The following is a 20,942-nucleotide window of genomic DNA, read 5'->3' as shown; positions in this document are numbered from 1 at the left end:
TCGGCAGCAGCCACTGGTATGCTCCGCTCGTCTTCACTCCTCTCTCTCCACTGTCAGCTTGAGCAGCCAGCACACCGGAGCTGAAAACACTGGTGCAGTGGCGATCCATACGTGCACGTGTGTTTTTCGTGGGCTCCAGACTTCTTGATAACCTTTGTTGCTGAAGTGTGCGAGTTGATCTGCATGAGAATGAGCAAGTGAGCATTTCTGGATCTTCTGTATGGAGGAGTATGTGTGCAGACAGAGAGACAGCGTGAGGATGCGTGGTGGGCAGGTGTTGTTGTGATCGGTGGAGTTTTTGGTGTACTATCGTCGTGCTGTTTGTCTCCCCTCCCTTTCATTTGGTTATCTTGTGAGGGGGCAAAAAGCATCCAGTTGGGATGTCCACCTCACCTGGTGCAACAGACGGGAGCCAAAGGAACTCTTGTAAGTGACTGAATTCTTATTTTTGAATTGAGAAGGATGATGTTTTTTTTAGTATGTGAGGGATAGGTTTGTTTAAAATGAACTTTTTCTTATTATTAGTTTCAATCAGACAAATGGACTTTATTTTAAAAGAGGAAGGGAGACCTGGCATGAACAGATGGAAGGACATGTAGTTCAAGGCAAAGCAACCACAAATACATTTTTTATGACAATATACACATTACAGGACTTTATGAAGCAGGCTCTTCTTATTGGCAGTGAGAGATAGAAGTCTGGTGTGGGTGTGTCTTTGTGTGCCAGGCAGAAAGAAAACGTGGAGGAGTAAAGAGGCTAAGAGTTGAATTGTGTAACCCTGTACTGTATGTATAAGGGAAGATAAGCACAGTAGTAAAAGTAAGGCGTATATAATGCATGGTTGTGTGTTATAGAGTTATAGGGATGAGCTCAGGGTGGTGTGTAATGTGGGAGTGTGTGGGCGCATGCATAAGTGTGTTTACATATTCCCTGGAGCGTCTCCAGCTGTCGATGTACTGGAAAGGTGCTTGACAACCAAACCATCTTTTTAGTTAGAGCAGTTGACTTGCTGTTATAATTTACTAATTGATGAGCACTGTCTGTGATTGGTTCAACATAAAAATGTTCATGGTAGGATTTAGTCTGCTGTCTTTATTGCAGCTTTGTGTTTATCTACTGTATGTGTGTACTGCAGTTGTAGCAGTGACTCTGCAGGACAGTGCCGAAATGATGATAAAGGGTAACATTTTAGTGTAAAGTATATTAGTTATTCAGTGGGTGCAAGTGTGTGGGACTGCAGTTTTAATGCTTGACTTCATTCTGGCCTCAAGTAACACACACACACACACACACACACACACACACACACACACACACACACACACACACACACACACACACACACACACACACACACACACACACACAAACTAAAGGATTGCTGTACTGTAAGTGGGTGATTGATAAGATGATGTGACTCATTTTGACTCATCTGAGAGCTCAGTGGGAACATACACACAGATCATTTCTCTCATACATCGACACACACACACACACACACACACACACACACACACACACACACACACACACACACACACACACACACACACACACACACACACACACACACACACACACACACATTGGATGCCTTGACTGTGGCACAGATCACATCTGGGAAAATGGGTCTTGTTTTATTGCTTTCATTATTATTGCACCCCCCTCCCCACCACCTTCCCCCGCTATTACCTTTGGTGTGTCTCTGGGTGATGTGTTAATGATCACAAACTGACACAACCACCCACAGTAGACACCTATTGTGTGTTTATGAATGTGGGCTTTTTTATAATTACATCACTGTGTGTTCAATTATTTGACTTGGTAATATTGGAGGTTATTGTTTTATAAGTCTCATTTCACTCATGTATCATATTTTGCTGTAGTTCTTGGCTGCTTTGCTTCGTACTTGAGCAGTTTGTTCCTTGTCAAGACACATCTATCACATTACCTTCTTATAGAGCAGTGCGTTCAAACGGAAATATCAAGTAGCTTCAGGCTATAATTACTGATTTACTAACCATAACGTTACATAACAAAATGCAGCATCTAAAGAAACTAGTCCATTGTCTCAGATACCCCAATGTTTAGGGGGGAATATGAAGATTAGAGTAGTTGAAGAATGAACAAATGAAGATTGGGATGATTTAATCATGCAGACCAAAAGGTTTTTGTTTTGTTTTTTTGGTCAAATTTCCATTTCATCAGTTGTGCATACTCCCTTGTTGTAAATATCAAATAAACATGTCCAAACAATGCCAGATTAGCTAGAATAATTTATGACAGCATTATCTCCGTAATCTCATTAAAGCATCAAATAAAAATACTATTGCTTATTTTAGTGATTAAAATTGCAAACAAATAAGATATTGTAATTACATAATGCTACAACAAATGATAAAGAAGATAGACCATAGTTGTTAACTATCTATGGCCTTGTGTAAATCCATTTATTTGTAAGGCAGTAATATTTTTAGATAAGACAATCAGCAGTGTTCTTGACTATCTGTAACAGCAGTTAGACTCAGGGTGGTATTATCACAGTTTAATGCTGGTGCAGAGCTCTCGCTCCCTGTTAGTTTGTGTCCTCTGTAAAGGAGCAACAGCAGGCACCTGCCACTGAGACGGATGTGCTGTGTCATCACTTCTCCCGCCAAATGATGGGTTGCCTCACCTATTCTCGACTTTCTGCTCCTCTCACCATTTTCTCTCCCCTCCCCTCCACTCTTTCTTTCTTTCTTTCTTTCTTTCTTTCTTTCTTTCTTTCTTTCTTTCTTTCTTTCTTTCTTTCTTTCTTTCTTTCTTAGGGCTGTGCATTATGGACAAAATCAAATATCACAATATTTTTGACCAAATACCTAAACATTCATGTCTCATCTCTCCTTAGTATCTATCTCCTCTCCTCTCCTCTCCTCTCCTCTCCTCTCCTCTCCTCTCCTCTCCTCTCCTTTCCTCTCCTCTCCTCTCCTCTCCTCTCCTCTCCTTCTGCTCCCCCCTTCCTCCTCCTCCTCTCTGCTCTCCTCCAGTCTGGTTTATCTGGATTCACATGAAACTTTAATTGCCTGTAAATCAAAGCGCTGCAGATGTGATTAGTCTTTTGTGCTGCTTTAATGAGTGGGGTCTGGACTATTGAAATAGGGTACAGTAGCTGGCTCTCCTGCACTGTCTCTGATGTCTAAAGCCATGGGTGAACTCAACTTTTAATGCTGCCAGAAGAAACCCTTTTTTCTCAAAGAAGTAAAGTTTTTAGGGATAAAGTGAGGAAAATATTGCTGACAGGATCTTATAAAATTTTTGAATGTGCTTACACTTGGAAGTTTTATTGGTCTAGTGGTTCCTCTCATTGCATGAAAACCCTTATACATATTCAGCTTTATTCAGTAACAGAATTTAATTGGTCTTAAAAGGGCTCATTACAACTATATCAACATATACAGAATATGTGTATGTTGGCAAGTTAGTGATATATCAAGGAAATTGTGTTTGACATTTTGAAATGGTAATGCGGTCTACCCATTCTGAATTTTAAAAAAGGCAATTAATAGAGTAATATAGTTTTGTTGCTTTTTGTTTTTAAAATCATGCAACCAAATATTTGCTGGCGCTGAAAAGTTTATATGAGGTGACACTGCTGCCAAGTGAACATGTATATGCATACTATATGCCTTAATTTGTGTATGCATACATTTCTACATGCATTTCAATCTCATGTAACCTTATTACAATTCCCTTGCTAATTAGCAGATTCCAACATCACTGACATGCTGTAGCATGTAAACACAGACACTGTGTACACAGGGATGCGTGTCTGAATTTATCTGTTCATTTTTAAGGAGGTCACGCTCCCTTTGAAGCCACTGAAGCCTAAGACGGGAAAGATGGAATTAATTGTCTTTAAAGATGGATTTTGTTCAAGAGATGAAAGAATCTGTGCTGTCAAAGAATAAAGTCAAGGACGGAATACAATTTGATTTTCATGAGACATAATAATCACATTTTAACCTTGACTGACCAGATTTTAGTTTTGAGTGACATCAAAAAGTAATGTGGGATATGATGCATGAGTGCATTTTCATGAATGCCAATTTATTTTTTCATGCACACAACCATACATATACACATACAGATCACACACAAGTATATAAACCATAGCTCAAATGTATTTCCATTGAGTGACACTGATTGCCATTGTGTTGATGTTGATTTGCAATTGAGATACACCTCTCATCAGTCCATGCCACAGGCATGTCAGCCATGGAATACAAATTTATTATACATGGGATGGTGACACATTATCGCTCATTTTAATTCTCCCACCTTGCCCGTCCTCATCTCCCTCTTTCTAACTTGTCCCCTCATCCCTTCTTTCCACTCTGTGTTGCAAGCACTCTGTGTCCACCTGGCTTAACAGGTGTTGCTGGCAACACCTGAGCATGTTGTCTCCCCTCTTAACACTCATATTGTTTACTCAACTGTACAACTGCATGGGTTCCCCACTCTACACTAAGATCATCTTTATTCAATTAGATTAAGAGGAACAGTCTCACAGCAAATATACTTTTGGGGCTCAGCATGTTACAAAGATTGGCACAGAATGAGAAAGAAAGAGAGGAGACAAAGGGAGGGAGAGGAGCAATAACTGAAGGGGGAGACATGAGAGGGGAGGGAGGGGAGGTGTTTAGGAGGAAGAAAGGGAGGGCTGACAGGAAAAAGAGGGCACAAAATGACAGAGCATAGAAAAGAGAGGAAGAAGAGAGATATGCAGAAGAGGAGGGGTAAAATAGAGAAAGCAAAGATAAAAGGGGGAGAATAAAGGATTGTGGGTGAGGAGAGAATAAGAGTGACTCGAGAATAATGGAAAGAGAATATTGGTAAAGAGGAGGCATTAAAAAGACTGAGACAAGCCAAAAAGGCACATTACTGATAATGAAAGAGAATAATAAAGACATGGGAGAGTCAGGCCTCCACACTATCAGTCTAATTGGTGGTGGTTGTCGTGGTGGTGGTACAGAGGTTGCACAGAGATCACAGGCAGCAGGAGTGGAAAATCCCAAGTGTCTCTACCTTCATTCTTTTTAAAATTAATGACAGTGAAAACTGAAAAAATAGGACCTTGTCACATAAAATAAATGCCATAATTATTTCAGCTATAATATATTGTTGAGGGTTTTGGCTCCATATGCTCAGTAAGGTTTAAGTACAGATTAACACATTTATTGCAATGGGATTTTCAGTACCACAACCCTTTTTATATATGGTTGTAGGCAAACTGTTCCAATAACACTGGTGCTACGGTCTTAATGGAGCATCCTAAATCAGAAAGTGATGCAGCTGCATACATTTCATTCATTTTAGTGAAACTATACACAATAAATTCATGCTATAAGAAGAACAATTTAAAATGTTAGAATTGAATGTTGACTAAAGCTTTCCCTTGGACGATAATTGCCCAGCCATAGCTTAACAACCATAGGCACTGCAGGTCTGTCAAAACCAAAAACACAAAAGCACAAGTGCCAGGAATGGATTAAATTATATGTAGTAATACCAGTAGTCATGCTAGTAACTTTGCATTACTTCCGAGGCCAAGAAATGAGCATTTTAACTAACTACATTAGATTCTGGAGTTATATTCTGGTCTGGTATATTTATGACCCCTTATACAAGCTTCTTGTGTTACTATGAGACTACAGGATACATTAAAGTCATTTTGAGACAGCATTTTCCACAAGGTAATGGAGTTAACATTATTTAGCTTATTTAGCCGGCTAGGCACATCTGATGAAATCTGCTAGGAATAGTTGTCATTTTAGCCAGTAAAACTAATGAGCGCCGGCTTGAAATGGTAAGCCTGTTTTTGGAGCCATTGTTTAAAAAATTACAAGAGTGCTAAATCTTCTCCCTTTATCATTGTAAATTGCACGTGCTGTGCTACAATAGACACTTTGACAGGCAGGGTTTAGCTTACTACCGTAATCTGAATAATATAGTTCAGGTTAGCATTTCCTGTCACACCTGGGTTTCTGTCATTTGAAATACTGATGCATCTGAATATCTGTTGCGTTTTTTTCCAAAACATATCAAAGATGCAGTACACCAATTATTAATGTCCAGCTATGTATGTATTGTTAGATGCACAATATGACTATAGATATGATCTAAAAGATTTAGAAGGCATTTTTCATTTCATTCATTCACTTTAAATATTTGAATGCTGGTATGCATGTAAACTTTCTGTATCTATACCAAATTATCCAACAATAAATATTATCTTTGTGGTGAAGTTGTGTTCTGTGCTACCTTTTTTCAGTATCACAGCTACAAAAAAGGCTCCCTCTGCTCATCATACTTAGAAATTCTACTCTGAGCTGTACAGCATGACAAAAGAATAAATACTTGGACAGATCCATGAGGACCATAATGATTGTAATTAAAGGGACAATGGTGACTGGTATATAATTTTAAACACAGAGTAGTTGTTTGTTTGAAGGGTCTGTGCCCCAGTGGCTGTAGTGGTAAAATAGGGGGGAGATGGATGAATCTGAATTTAAGCTGTCAGATGATTTCAAACACTGCCTCTAATGTGCCTGAGGATGATGTATAGCTGGATGACCAAGATGACAGGCTGTCTTGAATTATATTGCACATAAAGACATGTGAAAATACACTCACAAATGCGTAAACACACACACACACACACACACACACACACACACACACACACACACACACACACACACACACACACACACACACACACACACACACACACACACACACACACACACACACACACATACACAGAGATAAACATAGACCACCATGCATACTCATACACACATCTATCTATCAAAACACACAATCTATTTTCTAGTCAAAAAGAAGCAGATATAATCAGTGCTCTGTCTCAAATCCTGGTCACAGATGGTTTAGAAAATGCATTTTCCATCCCCGTGTGATGTACCTTAGCAGGTGGGTTATCGCTTGTTTCTCTCTCCTCTCATCCCACTCCTCTGGGAAATGGAGAAAGAGAGGATAGAGAGAAAAGTAATGGTTTGGTCAGACAGCTAGAGAGTTGTTCTAATTAGGTCCATAGTTGAACAGACAGTATTTAAAACTCAGACAGAGAGGGAGTCTGCTAATAGTTTTTACTTTATGGTCTGTGAGTTTAATATTTTGCATAGACAATTTTTTTGCATACTGCTTTCTCTCACCTTTATACTTATACCCGTCTTTGTGTGTCAGGCCATCTGTATTTCTAGTGGATGTACGTTAAAGTGGGTTTTTTCTGTGCTCTCTACATGCTGAGGCAATCAATACCTTTGTGTCTTGCTGCTCAGGCTCCTATAGCCTTCTTTCCAAAGCTTTCCTTTGCTTGCACTGTCCCTCTGTCCTCCAAACCCCCGTCTGCTGCCTTATGTAAGGGTATATAACTCAGGTCGGGGAGAGAGATAAACCCCTCAAGGACCTCTCATTTGGACTAGGGTCATATAACACATCTTTTCCCTCCTCTCTACCTCTCTATCCCCATTTTGTCATGCTGTCTCTGACTGTCTGTAGCTTACTTAGCAGAAAAGAAAGTGTTAGAGCGTACAGTGTGCACATCTGTTTCTGTGAGTAAATGTGTGTTTGTATGTTATGTGTGCACAAAAGGACGTCGGTGAGTGTGTCTGTTCTAGGGTCTTTGCCTGCTATTGTGTATGCACTGATTTGTTTGTGGAGTGTGTGTCAACAGGCAGAACAAAAGGATACTGTGAGACAGGTTGCTTTGGGAGAGGGGAAAGCTTTCCCACCACGTGCCAGGTGACTGCATGTGGCCCAACTAGAAGTCGGAGCACAGCAAAACAACAGATGGATTGACAATACAGCATAATCACTGGGCCACTAATCAAGTGTTTCATCCAAAGGTGTGATGATACTCTGCTTGAGGAGAAAAAAACCCACACATGCACTACCTGAATTCCACTTAAATATTAAAAATAACATATAAAAGATTGCATCACTTCTACAGTCATTATACCTACTTGTATGTGAAGAACCCTAAAATCACTAAACAATACCTTTACACAGTTCACACAGTGAACTAATCCTAAACAGATTATTCCAAGACAAATCATGAATCAATGATATGTAATTATTTGTAAGAAATTGGTTGCCACATTCCTTTTTGAATGTTGGCCCAAATGATTTAAGTTTCTGTGGTGGAAAAATTATGTGAATGTACTTAACGTGAAGCTGCAGGGGAATATGTATACATATATGGCTCGCAACACTGAGTCACATGATCATATGCAGCAGCTGTATGTATATGCCACATACATACTGAATGTGTATGAAACTGTGAAATAATATAGAAAGATGACATAATATCATAGAAGGGAGTACAGTATAGAATAACACAGATCAGATGGGGCTTTGCATGTGTGTGTGTGTGTGTGTGTGTGTGTGTGTGTGTGTGTGTGTGTGTGTGTGTGTGTGTGTGTGTGTGTGTGTGTGTGTATGAGCTTGTGTACAGTGTGTATGCATGTGCGCTCGTGTTTGATGTTCTTAATCTCTGTATGAATGCTCTTTGTAAAAAAATATTCTCCGGGCCAAGATTAGGCTTTTAACCATTCATGCTGGGGCTAACAAGAGGGCACACTATGACTGCAGATAAATAAAGGGGTGAAAGAGGGAGAGCAGCAACAACAAGGGGAGGAAGAGAATATCTGAGTAATATGCAGTGACAGAAAAGAGAGCTGGAGCTTGGCAAAACAAAGAGATGTTGCTGATTGCTTTTGATATCTCTGTCATTGTCTTACAAAAACACCCTTGAAATATTTAGTAGAACACTTCAGCACAGATGAGAAGAACAAGCTATCTAGCCCGGTAGTTCACCCAGAGAGCGGAGTGTTGAGTTCTCAGAAAATGAATGGGCTTGATAGATATGATGCCTTTTTAGTTTGACATATACGTTGACAACTTAATATCAATAACTGGGAAAATATATTGCAATTCTTTTAAGAATCACACACCTTCAGACTGAATAAAAATTATTTTGTGAGGAATATATCCCTTTCATTTTTTCTCATGGGGCTACTTACATGTCTTTGCTTACTTGGCCTGTTTGCAGTGACATAAAACACAAATGTTACTGAAATGGAAATTGCAGGTCAACAGATGAATGGGGAAACCTAAATGTTTCCCACAAGTATCATCAAACATTTCACTATGGCGACCTCAGTTTAGAGAGCGACATACTGTAATCAATCTCTTGACATGACCCCTGCAGCATTGTTGCCAAGTATAGTGCGGTTTGGTTTTGGTCCTTTTGTTCCATTTTCAGTTGAAATGTAATTGTTTTTTGTTGATGCAACCTAAATCCTAGAATGAATTCAGCATTGCTCTGAAGTCACAAAATTCTGTGCTCCATCTTGACCTGATGGTGTGGTGGAGATTCTGCAGTTATTTCAGCCAAATTCTATGATCCTGACCTGAAAGTGCTCTGTTGAATAGAGTTGATATTGAACTGGATGTTGTGTTATTATCATGTTCCTGGAACCATCTGAAAAGATGGTGCATTAATCTGCTAGTAGTCGCTATTTAAACCTGATCAGTAACATTCAGTTTTACTGAGTTAGCCTCTTCTTTTTGTTGTTAACTGTACTGAGTGTTCTTTACAAACTGACACCCTATATTTAACTTATCTCCAATACCTCTAATTAGTATCCTTCACATTGTCTTATAAATGATACATTTTCACCCCGAAGACTGCAACAGACTGGATGTGTACAGCTGTTGTTGATGTTTTCTTTTTCTTAGTTCATTGCATCAGTTTTAGTAAACTAAAACCCAGAGGATAATCATACCATGTGAAAGTGGCTTAAAGTATGCAGCATGACCACTCTAATGTTTCCTTCAACAGTAACAGAGCAATAAAAAATGAAGAAGGAGCCATTTGTTTAACCTTAGATTTATGAGCTGTGTAATAATTAAGTTGATTTATCCAGGCCATGTAGTACAACTGGTCCTGCTCTTGCTGCCTCCTCAGTCACACAGACAAACACTCACAGAATATCTCAGTCTCTTCTTCTGGTTTACCTGGTCATCACGGGCTGGCAGTGGGCCAGCTCTTGGGAATATAAAGGAGTCACATTTGTAGATTCATACAATGGTTTCATTATCTCACTTGGCGGCATTTTAACTTAAGTCTATACAGACTCACTTCCACTACCTCTTGTAGCTGGAAGCCTCTCTATTGTTGTTGGGCCATGCATGTAGGAAATGAGATGGCTAAATAAAGGCCCAGGTTGAGGATAGTATGAGTAGACGAAGATGAATAGTAGCATTCCATGATAAGATGGAAAACATGTGGCCTATAGAGCTTAACATAGCACAACGTCATAACTTATAATTGTAATTTATAATAGTATGTAGGACTGGGCAGTATGGACAACATCAAATTTTAAATATTTTTGACTAAATTATCTTGATGTCGATATTGCAACAATACTGTATGAATGACTACTGGTGCTCTCACAAAATATTTACACAATGAGATTTTTGATTTAGAAAAATCATATTTCATTCATTCATTCATTACCACTTATCCTCTAGACGGGTCGCAGGGGAGCTGGAGCCAATCTCATCTGACATTGGGCGGGAGACCCTGAACAGGTTGCCAGTCAATCGCAAGGCTAACATATATGAAGACAGACAACCTTACACACTCACATTCACACCTACATATATAGATACAGACGACCTTACACACTCACATTCACACCTACAAGCAATTTACAGTCACCAGTTAACCTAACCTGCTGGTCTGTGGGAGGAAGCCTCAGTACCCAGAGAGAACTCATGCAGGCATGGAGAGAACATGCTAACTCCACGCAGAAGGGCCCCAGCTGGCTGGTGGGTTTGAACCCAGAACCCTATCAAGGTGAGGCGACACCTTTAACCACTGCATCACCATGTCACCCTTAAATATTCAGTAATGTGGCTATAATGACCAAGTGGGTAAAAGCAAATAATAGAACAGCTCAAACAGTTTATTAAATTCAGAAAATGACATAACTTTACTGCACTACAACCTTTAAAACCAGGAAAAGACAACACTTATGCCATGTCACAATATAATGATGTCCAAAATCTAAGATGATGTCTAGATAGATACTTTATAGTAGTCTCATATCACAATATTGATATAATATCGCCCAGCCCTAATAGCATGTAATGTTGGCTTTAAGATCACAAACTGATCAAGTGACTCAAGAGTATGATGAAAATTGTAGCATTTTAAGTGTGTTAGAAATGAACTCAATCTTAACACAAATCTTTTCCCTTTTCAAACCCAGCAGCACTGAACACTTTCTTAAGACTCTCTTTGGAGTCTCCATTCATTTTGTAAGATTAAAAAATGAGTAAATCAAACCGAAATAATAATCTTTAAAAAAACAGCCCAGGAATTGATCAAATTGTTTGTGGCCTATCAACAAATGACTGTAATAGCAATGATGGTGGGTGTCATGTAGCCTCTCATAAATGTTGGGTTAATCTGTGGTTTGTTGACATGATTACTTTCTACATGCAAAAGCTTTAATGAAATAATCTGACATTATAACTCAAATTATACTCATGCATACAGATTGCAGCTTTAATTCCCACCCATGCTGAAAAGGCCTTTTGACTCTTCCCAGCTGATCACTGACATATACATTTATCGCCAACCACCCGCCTGATTAAATCTATGTTAAATAATGCAACAACCATATTGCATATATGTCAGAACACCTGCGGCTTGGTGAGACACCTTGCATTTAGACTAATCCATCAATTATTAGTTTCCCTAAACGAAAATAACTGCATACAGTTCTTGCACCATTCTGGGTCACGTTCCAAACATGAGTACTGATAAAAAATTGATCAAAGAGAGCATGTGTGTAGGCCTGTTATGCATGGTGTGGTTACTGCAGCACGTAGGAAAACACATGTTCTTAGCTGAGATGATAGGATATTCATGCACAGGGAGATGGAAAGCTCTGCTACAGATTATCTTTGGTAAAGTTTAAAATAGAAATACACAAAAGATCATTAAGTAGAATATTTCCTCTCAAGTTATACTAGCTGTATACATTTGACTGGAAAGAAGATGGGTTATTATTTATCACATACTATATATACAATAGATACTTTTTGTCCAATGTAAAATTGCATTACAACCTCAGATGCATGACATCCCACGTCTGTGTGCCCTGTATATCTCTTCACTTTCCAGCTGCTTAGAAAATCAAAGGAATGAGTGAACAGGTCATTGCTGAGAGGCGTCTTCACTGAGGATTTGCAGCAGGTTTTGCTGATGTAAGGCTGTATTTGTTGCAGTGGGGAAAAAAGAGGAGATTACTGCATAATGCATCAAAGCATGTTTGAATGCTCTAGAAATCTAAAATATTCACCCGTTTTTATCCCCAAAACAAACATAGTGTGCCCATGCTTCAAATGCATACACATATCAGATATGAATATCTGCATGAATGGAGCTTTTTGTTTGCAAACATCATGTTCAAGACTTGAAATTGACCATTTCAACTGCAGCGATATTGTGTTGTGAGGAGCTTTTGCCTGTCCAGAATGTCCCAGCTGTTTGGGTTAGATTGTATGAAATGCCCAAGGGCTAGTGTGGTTGCTGTTTATTTCAGTGTATTTCAGTCATCAGGCCCTCCTAAAGATTTTAACTGCCTTCCATGTTATGAGGATCAGATTGGCCGGATTTCCTAATTTAGAGGCTAGCACACTCATTACCACGCTACCTGTCATTAAACACGGCATCATCCTTATCGGTGTGGTTAAAGCTTCCTTTGAGGCAAGCAATTAACCTGTTAGAAAAGACCTCCTATCCCCACTTTTTTTTCCTCCCCTCCTCCTTGCACCTCCTCATTTGGCCTCTATTAAAAGTTCAGAGGTTTTGTTGATGTAAGCATTTTAATTGTCTTTCAGAGAGCACAGTATTTCTTCTTTTTTTTTTTTTTTAATCTCTTTCCAGCAGTACAGCATGACATAGCTGTACTCTCTGTGCATATGAGTAAAGCCCTTGTGAGGGTAATAAATTGTATCCAGCTCCGGCATAGTTCGATTTCTCGTTGTCAGGTGCTTAATGCCCATTGGCTGAACGCTGATTTATTTGCCAGCCCAAGGATTCTTTCTATCCCATATTTATCTCCAAGCACAGGGAAGAGTATGGGAAATTAATTTTTTCATTATTCATTAAGACACATTTAATCCCTGTTTGAAAGGATGGGTTTAGCTGCATTTGAATGGCAAATGAAGCAGGACTGGAACTGCAAAATTTTGATTAGCTAAAGAAATCAATTTCCACATATAAGTTATCACCATTTATCACCCATGACTCAAACATTACGTACACTGAGCTCTCAGTATAAAAGTGTTCAGTCTACATTTTCAGCCTCCCAAAAACTTCAGGATCAGTTAGATAGATAGCAGATAAATACAGTCAAATGATCAGTACGCGTGACGAAAGTTCATGTGGGCAGCATATTGGCAAACGAGAAAGTCGTTTTTGAACAGATTGTGCAAGGTGGGCAGTTTAACCAGCTTGAAAATAGGTGGGAGACCTCTGAGAACATTTAGACCTCCCCTGTCCTTTTTTTCTTCCTCCTTCGTGATGGATGGCCCCTCTGTTTGACAGTGTACTGTCAGGTGCTGTGAGATAAAACAACCTCCAATCTTTCTCTCTGTCTGTTCACTGGTTTTCAAGATTGCAGTTCAAGGACATGAACCATAACAGACGTGAGCATTATGTTGAATAGCTTATAACTGAAGGTCACAATGTAAACTACAGTACATCTCATCATTGTGACCACAACAATAGCACCATTTTACCATTACAGAAAATCTAGCACATCCTTAAAATCTATGTTACTTTAATGCAGATACAGTATCATTTATATTCCAGTTTATTGTTGGAATTCATCTGTTGACATTTGAGTTTTGGTGTGTATATGTGTTGATATATCCAATCTCAAAAAGGCTTTAACCTGGATTTTGTGAACACTGAGATGTTTATATCCATCTCCATAACAAAAAGTGTTTCCAAGTCTCAAACACATAGATGCAAAATCAGGCTCACAAACCTCTTTTCAGCTTCCTCGGGTTGGGTTTAGTTGCACACAGCCTACAACTATTCACTCTGATAAAGTGGCTTTTGGTCAAATAATATATACAACCCTTTTCCTAACCTGAATCGTGTGCTTGGTGTTAATGTACATTCATGTAACCTGCAAATGCATAGACTGAATGTGCTCCAAACCCTTTGTTTCCTTTGCTGCTGACCTTTCCAACCATCTGGCCTCTGCTGGTGTAACCTTGTTCCTCCCAGCCTTTTTATTGTGTGTCTGCATGCTAACATACGCATGTGCACTTGAATATACACATTTAAAAAGGCCCAATGCCTCCCAGCAATGAAAGTGTCTTGAGGTAAATGTCAGCTGGCAAGCTTAAAAAAAAATTTCACAATGCATCAATAGAATACATTTGCTCACATTCCCCTCCATCGTCTCTGCTACAGCCTATTGTACTCACAATATTTAGATTTTGAGCAAAACTTCAGAACAGAACAAACAGGCAGACGTGGCTTCACAGAACTGAAGAGTACAAGTGCAGCTGCTCATTGTGTGTGTGCCTCTGCAGCAACAAGGCAGTTTTGTGACAAGTTAAAAAAGGGAGCTAGGGAGCTAGAGGTTTGGTTAAACAAGAATGAATATCTAAGATCATTTTAAAGCATGAGACAGTTGTTCTCGATTCACTGCTGTATCAAATCAGTATCAAAGTGGCAAAATGATGAATGCATGTTGAGATCCAGGATGCTGCTACTGTCATCATAATGTGCCATATTATGTAATAGTTACTGTGTGTGGTAATGTGTGTGCGCCAGTGTTTGCATTGTAATTCAACTGACTGTGTAATACATCTTCCTTAGAGCATTTTCAGCACTGACAGTCTTAAACTCACACACATGTGGGTCCATTACTTTACCTTAAATTCTATGAAATACTTCAATTTATGGGATCATCTCAAGCTGAATTTTGAAAGAAATTAATGTCTGTGTATAACTTTTGAGGATTTTTGATGTTAAGTAAAGCTTTATTTTTACAGTTTTATCACCAAGGATATAGAAGGGAATTTTGTCTTTCACTTTTTTGTTTTCACAAAATGATATATATATATATAACTAATACCTAAACTGGTTAATTGAGTAATACTTAAATTGTATTTTAGCAGATTACATTTTCTTCGACTGTAGTTGCCGTGCTCATTTAAAACTCAGATCATGACTTTCTTTTTTCCTAACCTATGCTGTGTTTATTTCCTCCCTCATGAGGCCCAAACAGTTGATATTGCTGTTGCTTTGATTACTCTAGAGCCGAAATGCTCTGTTAGCCGCCTGGGTTTTATCAAATCTGGCTTTAAGCTCTTTAGATGATAAAGACTGAGGCTGCATTTAAATCCCCAGCAGTGCATTCACTGTAAAATTGCCAGAATCTCCCAGTTTCAGCAGCATTAGAGCTGAGGTGAGGACAGGACAAAATAGACAAGGAATATTTTCACCAGTGGGCTACTAAATGAGTGTATTGGCAACTATAAATGCTTGCTTGAATTTTTTAACTAATTTGTGTTTCTAGGAATTCCTGGCATTATTCACTTGTAGCAATAATTTCAGTGGTTAGAGTTCCTTTGCTTTGTTGTTGTTGAAGTTCAATTTGTCACTATCATGGATTTTAATAAATCACACAAAGCTGTAACTTGTGAAATAAATTCAAGGGTCAGTTTTAGATGAGTAATGCATGTTCAGTCCAAACACAGACTTACAGATGTGACCTTCACCACTCTAAAATCTAAGTAGAAAATTCTTAGTCCCACACCTCTGATTTGCTGCTTGGCTTATAGTGGTAACCTATCCACTTTAATTATTAACAAGTATTTGTGCGTATGTGTCATTTCAATGTGGCCAAGCAGTGTATGCCTTTCTGTTCATCTGTTCTTTTTGTCACGCTATTTGACAGATGGTAAACCAGGTAAATAACAGTAGCAACTTGTTGTTTTTACACATTAGTTTAAAGTATTGAAATGTGGAATTGGTCAAAAGTAATTAATCAGATCACTCAGGGTCGGGAATCTGCCATTATTTTTTGTATGTGATCCATGAAGCTGTACGATATCTTTTAACATATAAGAATCATCAGTCATAATTTGTAATAAGAAATGTTTGACCCTCTGGTGGTGTGCATATTGTGAATGACTTAATGTGTGTTCTCACTCCCACCCAAATTACAGTAGATGATTAGTGAGATACAAAGAGAGAGAAACCTTGATGTGAGCAGTAATGAATCATGTGGACCAAGGAAATATTTGACCAGCCCCTGACTGTGACCCTTTCTCACTGAAGTGCCCACCTCTTTATCTTCAAAACACAGCTTCAAGGATCAACAGTCACCACTTACTGTTTATTGAAAGGAGTTTCTAACATAACTCACATACTCAGAGAGAATTGGCAAATAATGTTTTTGAACAGACAACCTCTCCAATCATACTTACTGTATGTTATAGAAACTACAGAAGATGTTAGAGGTCAGTGTCATACTATGGGTTATTTTGTGGCGGTGCCTCATCGTAAATGATGATAATGATAGTCATTGACACAGTTTGACCTACTCTATATTAAGTTGGTCAGCCATATTTGTAGCTTTAGCCCCTAAAGCTACAAAGTGTGAAACTTCTACAAAAAAAAATCAATTGCCCTCAGTTGTTGTAAGGTCGAGGAAAGCATGAAGGTAAAACAATCTGTGTGCTAAACTCTAATATTTCTGACACCCACCTCTGCACAGTGCAGCCCACATTGTAGCCTCAGCAACACAGCCCTCTACTGTATCATGGATGCTGCAGTCTGAAACACAAATACTCCCAAATCAACAGTTATATGCTTTTATAACTACACATAATGTTAATCATATGAACATGGATTTGTATCAGGTCAAAAATGTCCCCCAGAATCATCAGGACGGGCTACAAATTTAAAAGCAATATTGTTCTTTTGGTCCGTATGGGCCTCCAGTTACCAGAAATAGCTCATTTAACGTACTCATGGTTTTGTAAATTATACAAGACAGTTCACATAGGTTTCTTGTTTCCATGTAAATCAGAACAAAGTAAAGCCAGCAGCTAGTGTTGAACATCTTTTAATATTACAGAAAGCTGCTGTATATGTTTTATTCTTCCCGCTGAACTTTTCACCAGGGAAAGCAAGACTCTGTAGTTGCAGTTCAGATCCCTAAGGCAAGATTTGTTTTAGGAAAAACAGAGTTATACTACAAAGTCTAACAATAACATTGAAACACAAGAAGGTTGTGAGAGACTTAAAATTAGATTTGAACTGTGCTAGCAGTGTGATTTTGTCTTTCTTACAACCGTTTAAGCCATTCAGAAGTAATGAGCCACAAATATTCACCCAGTCAACACACTCTGTTTTCGAATTACCTACATAAAAGGTCAAATACATCAACGGGAAAGAAAAGGGAGACCGTGAAACAAGAGCTGCAGAGACTGGCCCTCCTGTGCAAATGAAGGGGAAGCTTGAGCTGTAAATGTGTACCTTATGTGGTGTGTTAGAGAGCCACAGAGCGTGACAACGATCAGTTTGAAGATGTGTGTGAAGTCACTGTAAGGGCAGCAGATTGTTTGTGCATGTGCATATGAGAAGTTACTGTATATGCACATTTAGCTTTTACCACAAAGTGACTGTTAGACTATTAGCATCCACAGATAAATGACTCATAATACAGTTAAGTCACACTTCAACCATACTCATGAATCACTCCTCTATTGTATCATTGTGTGTAATGTATCTGGTCAGTGTATGATTGAATATTTTTAATCATTACACACACACACACACACACACACACACACACACACACACACACACACACACACACACACACACACACACACACACACACACACACACACACACACACACACACACACACACACACTCAGTCATTCAGTCACTTTGGAACTGTTTCTGTGTCACTTAACATGCAAATCATTTTGATGTGTGTGTGTGTGTGTGTGTGTGTGTGTGTGTGTGTGTGTGTGTGTGTGTGTGTGTGTGTGTGTGTGTGTGTGTGTGTGTGTGTGTGTGTGTGTGTGTGTGTGTCAGAGAGAAAAAAGTGACTGTATGTTATTTACAGCACAGGGGCTGCCTTTGGCGGAAACCTGAGCACTTGAGAGATATAGAGAGGCGGACAGAATCTAAAAATACCACGGCTGAGTGAGCAGGGCTTAAGAACAAGAAGCAGTGGCTGTCTCCTCTGTCAAGCCTGCCTCTTGGTCTTCAGACTACACACTGCTGTCATAGAATGAAATATTAGGCCTTTATAAGCAAACAGAAACAAATCCATCTAAGACCAGACAGCTATGATGTAAAGTGTATGAAACAGCTATAATGAGATTGTGGATGAATTGTTTGTGAGTGTTCAGGATAATTTATAATAACATCATAATTTAAATATTAGTTCCATGCATGCTTTTGTCTCCAAATTCAAATTAATTAAAATCTTGAGACATTTTTAAAAATAACTGTTGTGACTCAGAGTGGATACAGGGCTGTGACTAAAAAATTTTTGTGACAGCATTTTTCATAAAGGTCATACAGACCTTGACATCACATACTATACCAGTACAGCTTTACATAGTCTTCGTGACCTCTTCTGTCTTTCTCATCACACAGGTGAAAATATTCACATCCTTCATCTCACAGCCCATCCTTCTCTCTCCCTCTCTGTCCTTCTGTGTACCCCTTGATCTTTCTATCCCATATACACAATCAAGTCTCCGATGACCATTCCATGTCTAATACTGCCTGCACACACACAAGCACTGGCTTTTGTCCCAGACCTTTGGCGGGCATCGAAGGCAACCCGTCCAGCAAGTCCACTAATGCTTTCATCCATCCATCCATCCATCTGTCGAGCAAGGCTCCAAACATAGCCACCTCTCCATTAGCACAGCCTAAGGAAGCACCTGATATGTGAAGCACACTGCAAAGTGTAAATGACTGTGGAACAGCTTTGCCCTTGACTTGAATTGGCTGCTGATGACTTCAAAAAAAGATAATATTTCTTTTTGAAAAGGGGCTGTTAGTGTCACTTGTTATTTATGGTCACTTAAACAGAGCCTGTCAGTGCTCTAAACTCAAAATTCTTTACTTTAAGAAATGTTACTACATGAAACTCTGAACGAGCACTAATTTAGATTAGTACTTCAAAAATCACATTAAAAGGGAGTTGTAAATGTCCTCAGTGATTTAAAATTAGTTTCATGTTGCAAGTGAGCTCAGCATATCAAAGAGATGCGGTGACCAAGTCTGTATGATGAACACTTAACGCTACAATTTGCATTTTCACTCTGTGAGCCAAGCTGTGAGTAAATGGCTCCATTTAGTCAAATCTAAAGCTTGAGTTGAATCCTAAAGAGTTGAATTGCCCTTGATGGCGTGTTTCCTGTCTGCTTTTCAGCTGCAAAGAGTTTTTAACGAGTTCTCTCACTTTTGCTATAAATAAAGGGCAAAGCTAGTGAAGTCTCTGCGCTTCTATATATGGACACGCCTTTACATGACATAAATGAACACTCACAGTTCTGCTTCAGTCCTCTTAACAACACAAGCTCACACATTTGTAAACACAAAGAAAATTAAATGCAGATTGCACACAAGTAAATAGCGAAGTTAAGCAAATGGACAGCTTGTTTTCAATTTCTTATGTCTGTATATTAAATAGGAATATAAAAAAAACACACAGGAGCATGATCACCCATGCTTCCACATACAGTGAACACACGCTGTCAAACTTGCACATACACACCCTCAACCACACAGACATACCAGCCTTTTTTCTGTGGGTTCTGTTTCCTGCATTTGCAGAGCACATACCAGACACTTCTCTACCACCGAGAACAGATACGAGTAATTATATTAAAAGTCTCATTTCATATTGATCGACCTGCACAAATAGCCATCTGAACAGGCAGAACAAGATTATGTAATGTTATTTATGTTTTTTTAATTTCCCCTGGGTTTTAAGTCACACAGTGGAGATGTAAGGAAGAGAGCAGACAACACTTTGAGTATATGGAGTATACTGTCACCTGCTGAGTGTCAAAGCAAAAGAAACAGCCTGTGAGGGGACAGTATCACATTTTTGTCCTGCACGGTGATGTCGGGAACAAACGCAACAAGTAGCACAGCAAAAGCAAATTCAGGTACTACACAATTTTCCATTCATGTATTTCTTGTGAAAGGTTTTCAGCTGAGAATCATTTTCATATTTAAAAAATATTGCAGGAAGTACATTGACAGAGTTTGTAACCTTCATTCATGTAGTGATTGTACCTTTTACTCATGAACACAATTCCTCATTCGTATTCATTTCAGAAGAAATAGTACAGATGTAAATTATAGCAGCTATTCTACATGAGTTTTATTAAAACTCATTTGTCTTTGTAATTGAATAAAATGATGTGATTTCTTATGATATCATCTGCTGTGACTAAAGCAATACCTTAGTATAAGTAAATGTGCATTTCTGTGAAAATTCACATTCACCAATTTGACAGATGAATCATGTAATATACAAATCTTACTATTTTGTGAGGCCTTGAGCATTTGAATCAAGTGAAGGTATTTATGTACAACTGTGCAGCACAGCCTGTAAAGATAGAATTTGTTCGACTTAATGAGTTGTGCATTTACACCTAAGTCATCAGCAAACACTTAATCCTGTAGGCTAAAAATAGTTCTTGTAGCTACAGTAACATGCATAGTGGGATTTGGTTGGTAGATGAAGAAGAAAAAAGTACTAAGAGAAGGATGGGGGAGGAAGGAACAC

General features: G+C 38.8%; 1 protein-coding gene across 1 annotated transcript in view; it reads left to right on the top strand.

The window, feature by feature from the left end:
- Nucleotides 1-282: 282 nt before the first annotated feature.
- Nucleotides 283-20,942, top strand: part of LOC133996663 (dysbindin-like) — a 28,505-nt gene continuing 7,845 nt past the window's right edge. Inside the window, exon 1 of the mRNA XM_062436270.1 lies at nucleotides 283-426. Coding sequence (XP_062292254.1) covers nucleotides 381-426 — 46 coding nt within the window. The 5' untranslated portion in view covers nucleotides 283-380. The remainder of the gene's footprint in view (nucleotides 427-20,942) is intronic.

This window comes from Scomber scombrus, chromosome 16, assembly GCF_963691925.1.
Source record: "Scomber scombrus chromosome 16, fScoSco1.1, whole genome shotgun sequence".
NCBI lineage: Eukaryota > Metazoa > Chordata > Actinopteri > Scombriformes > Scombridae > Scomber > Scomber scombrus.
Note: the sequence above shows the minus strand (reverse complement) of the source record. Positions and strands in the feature narration are given on the sequence as shown.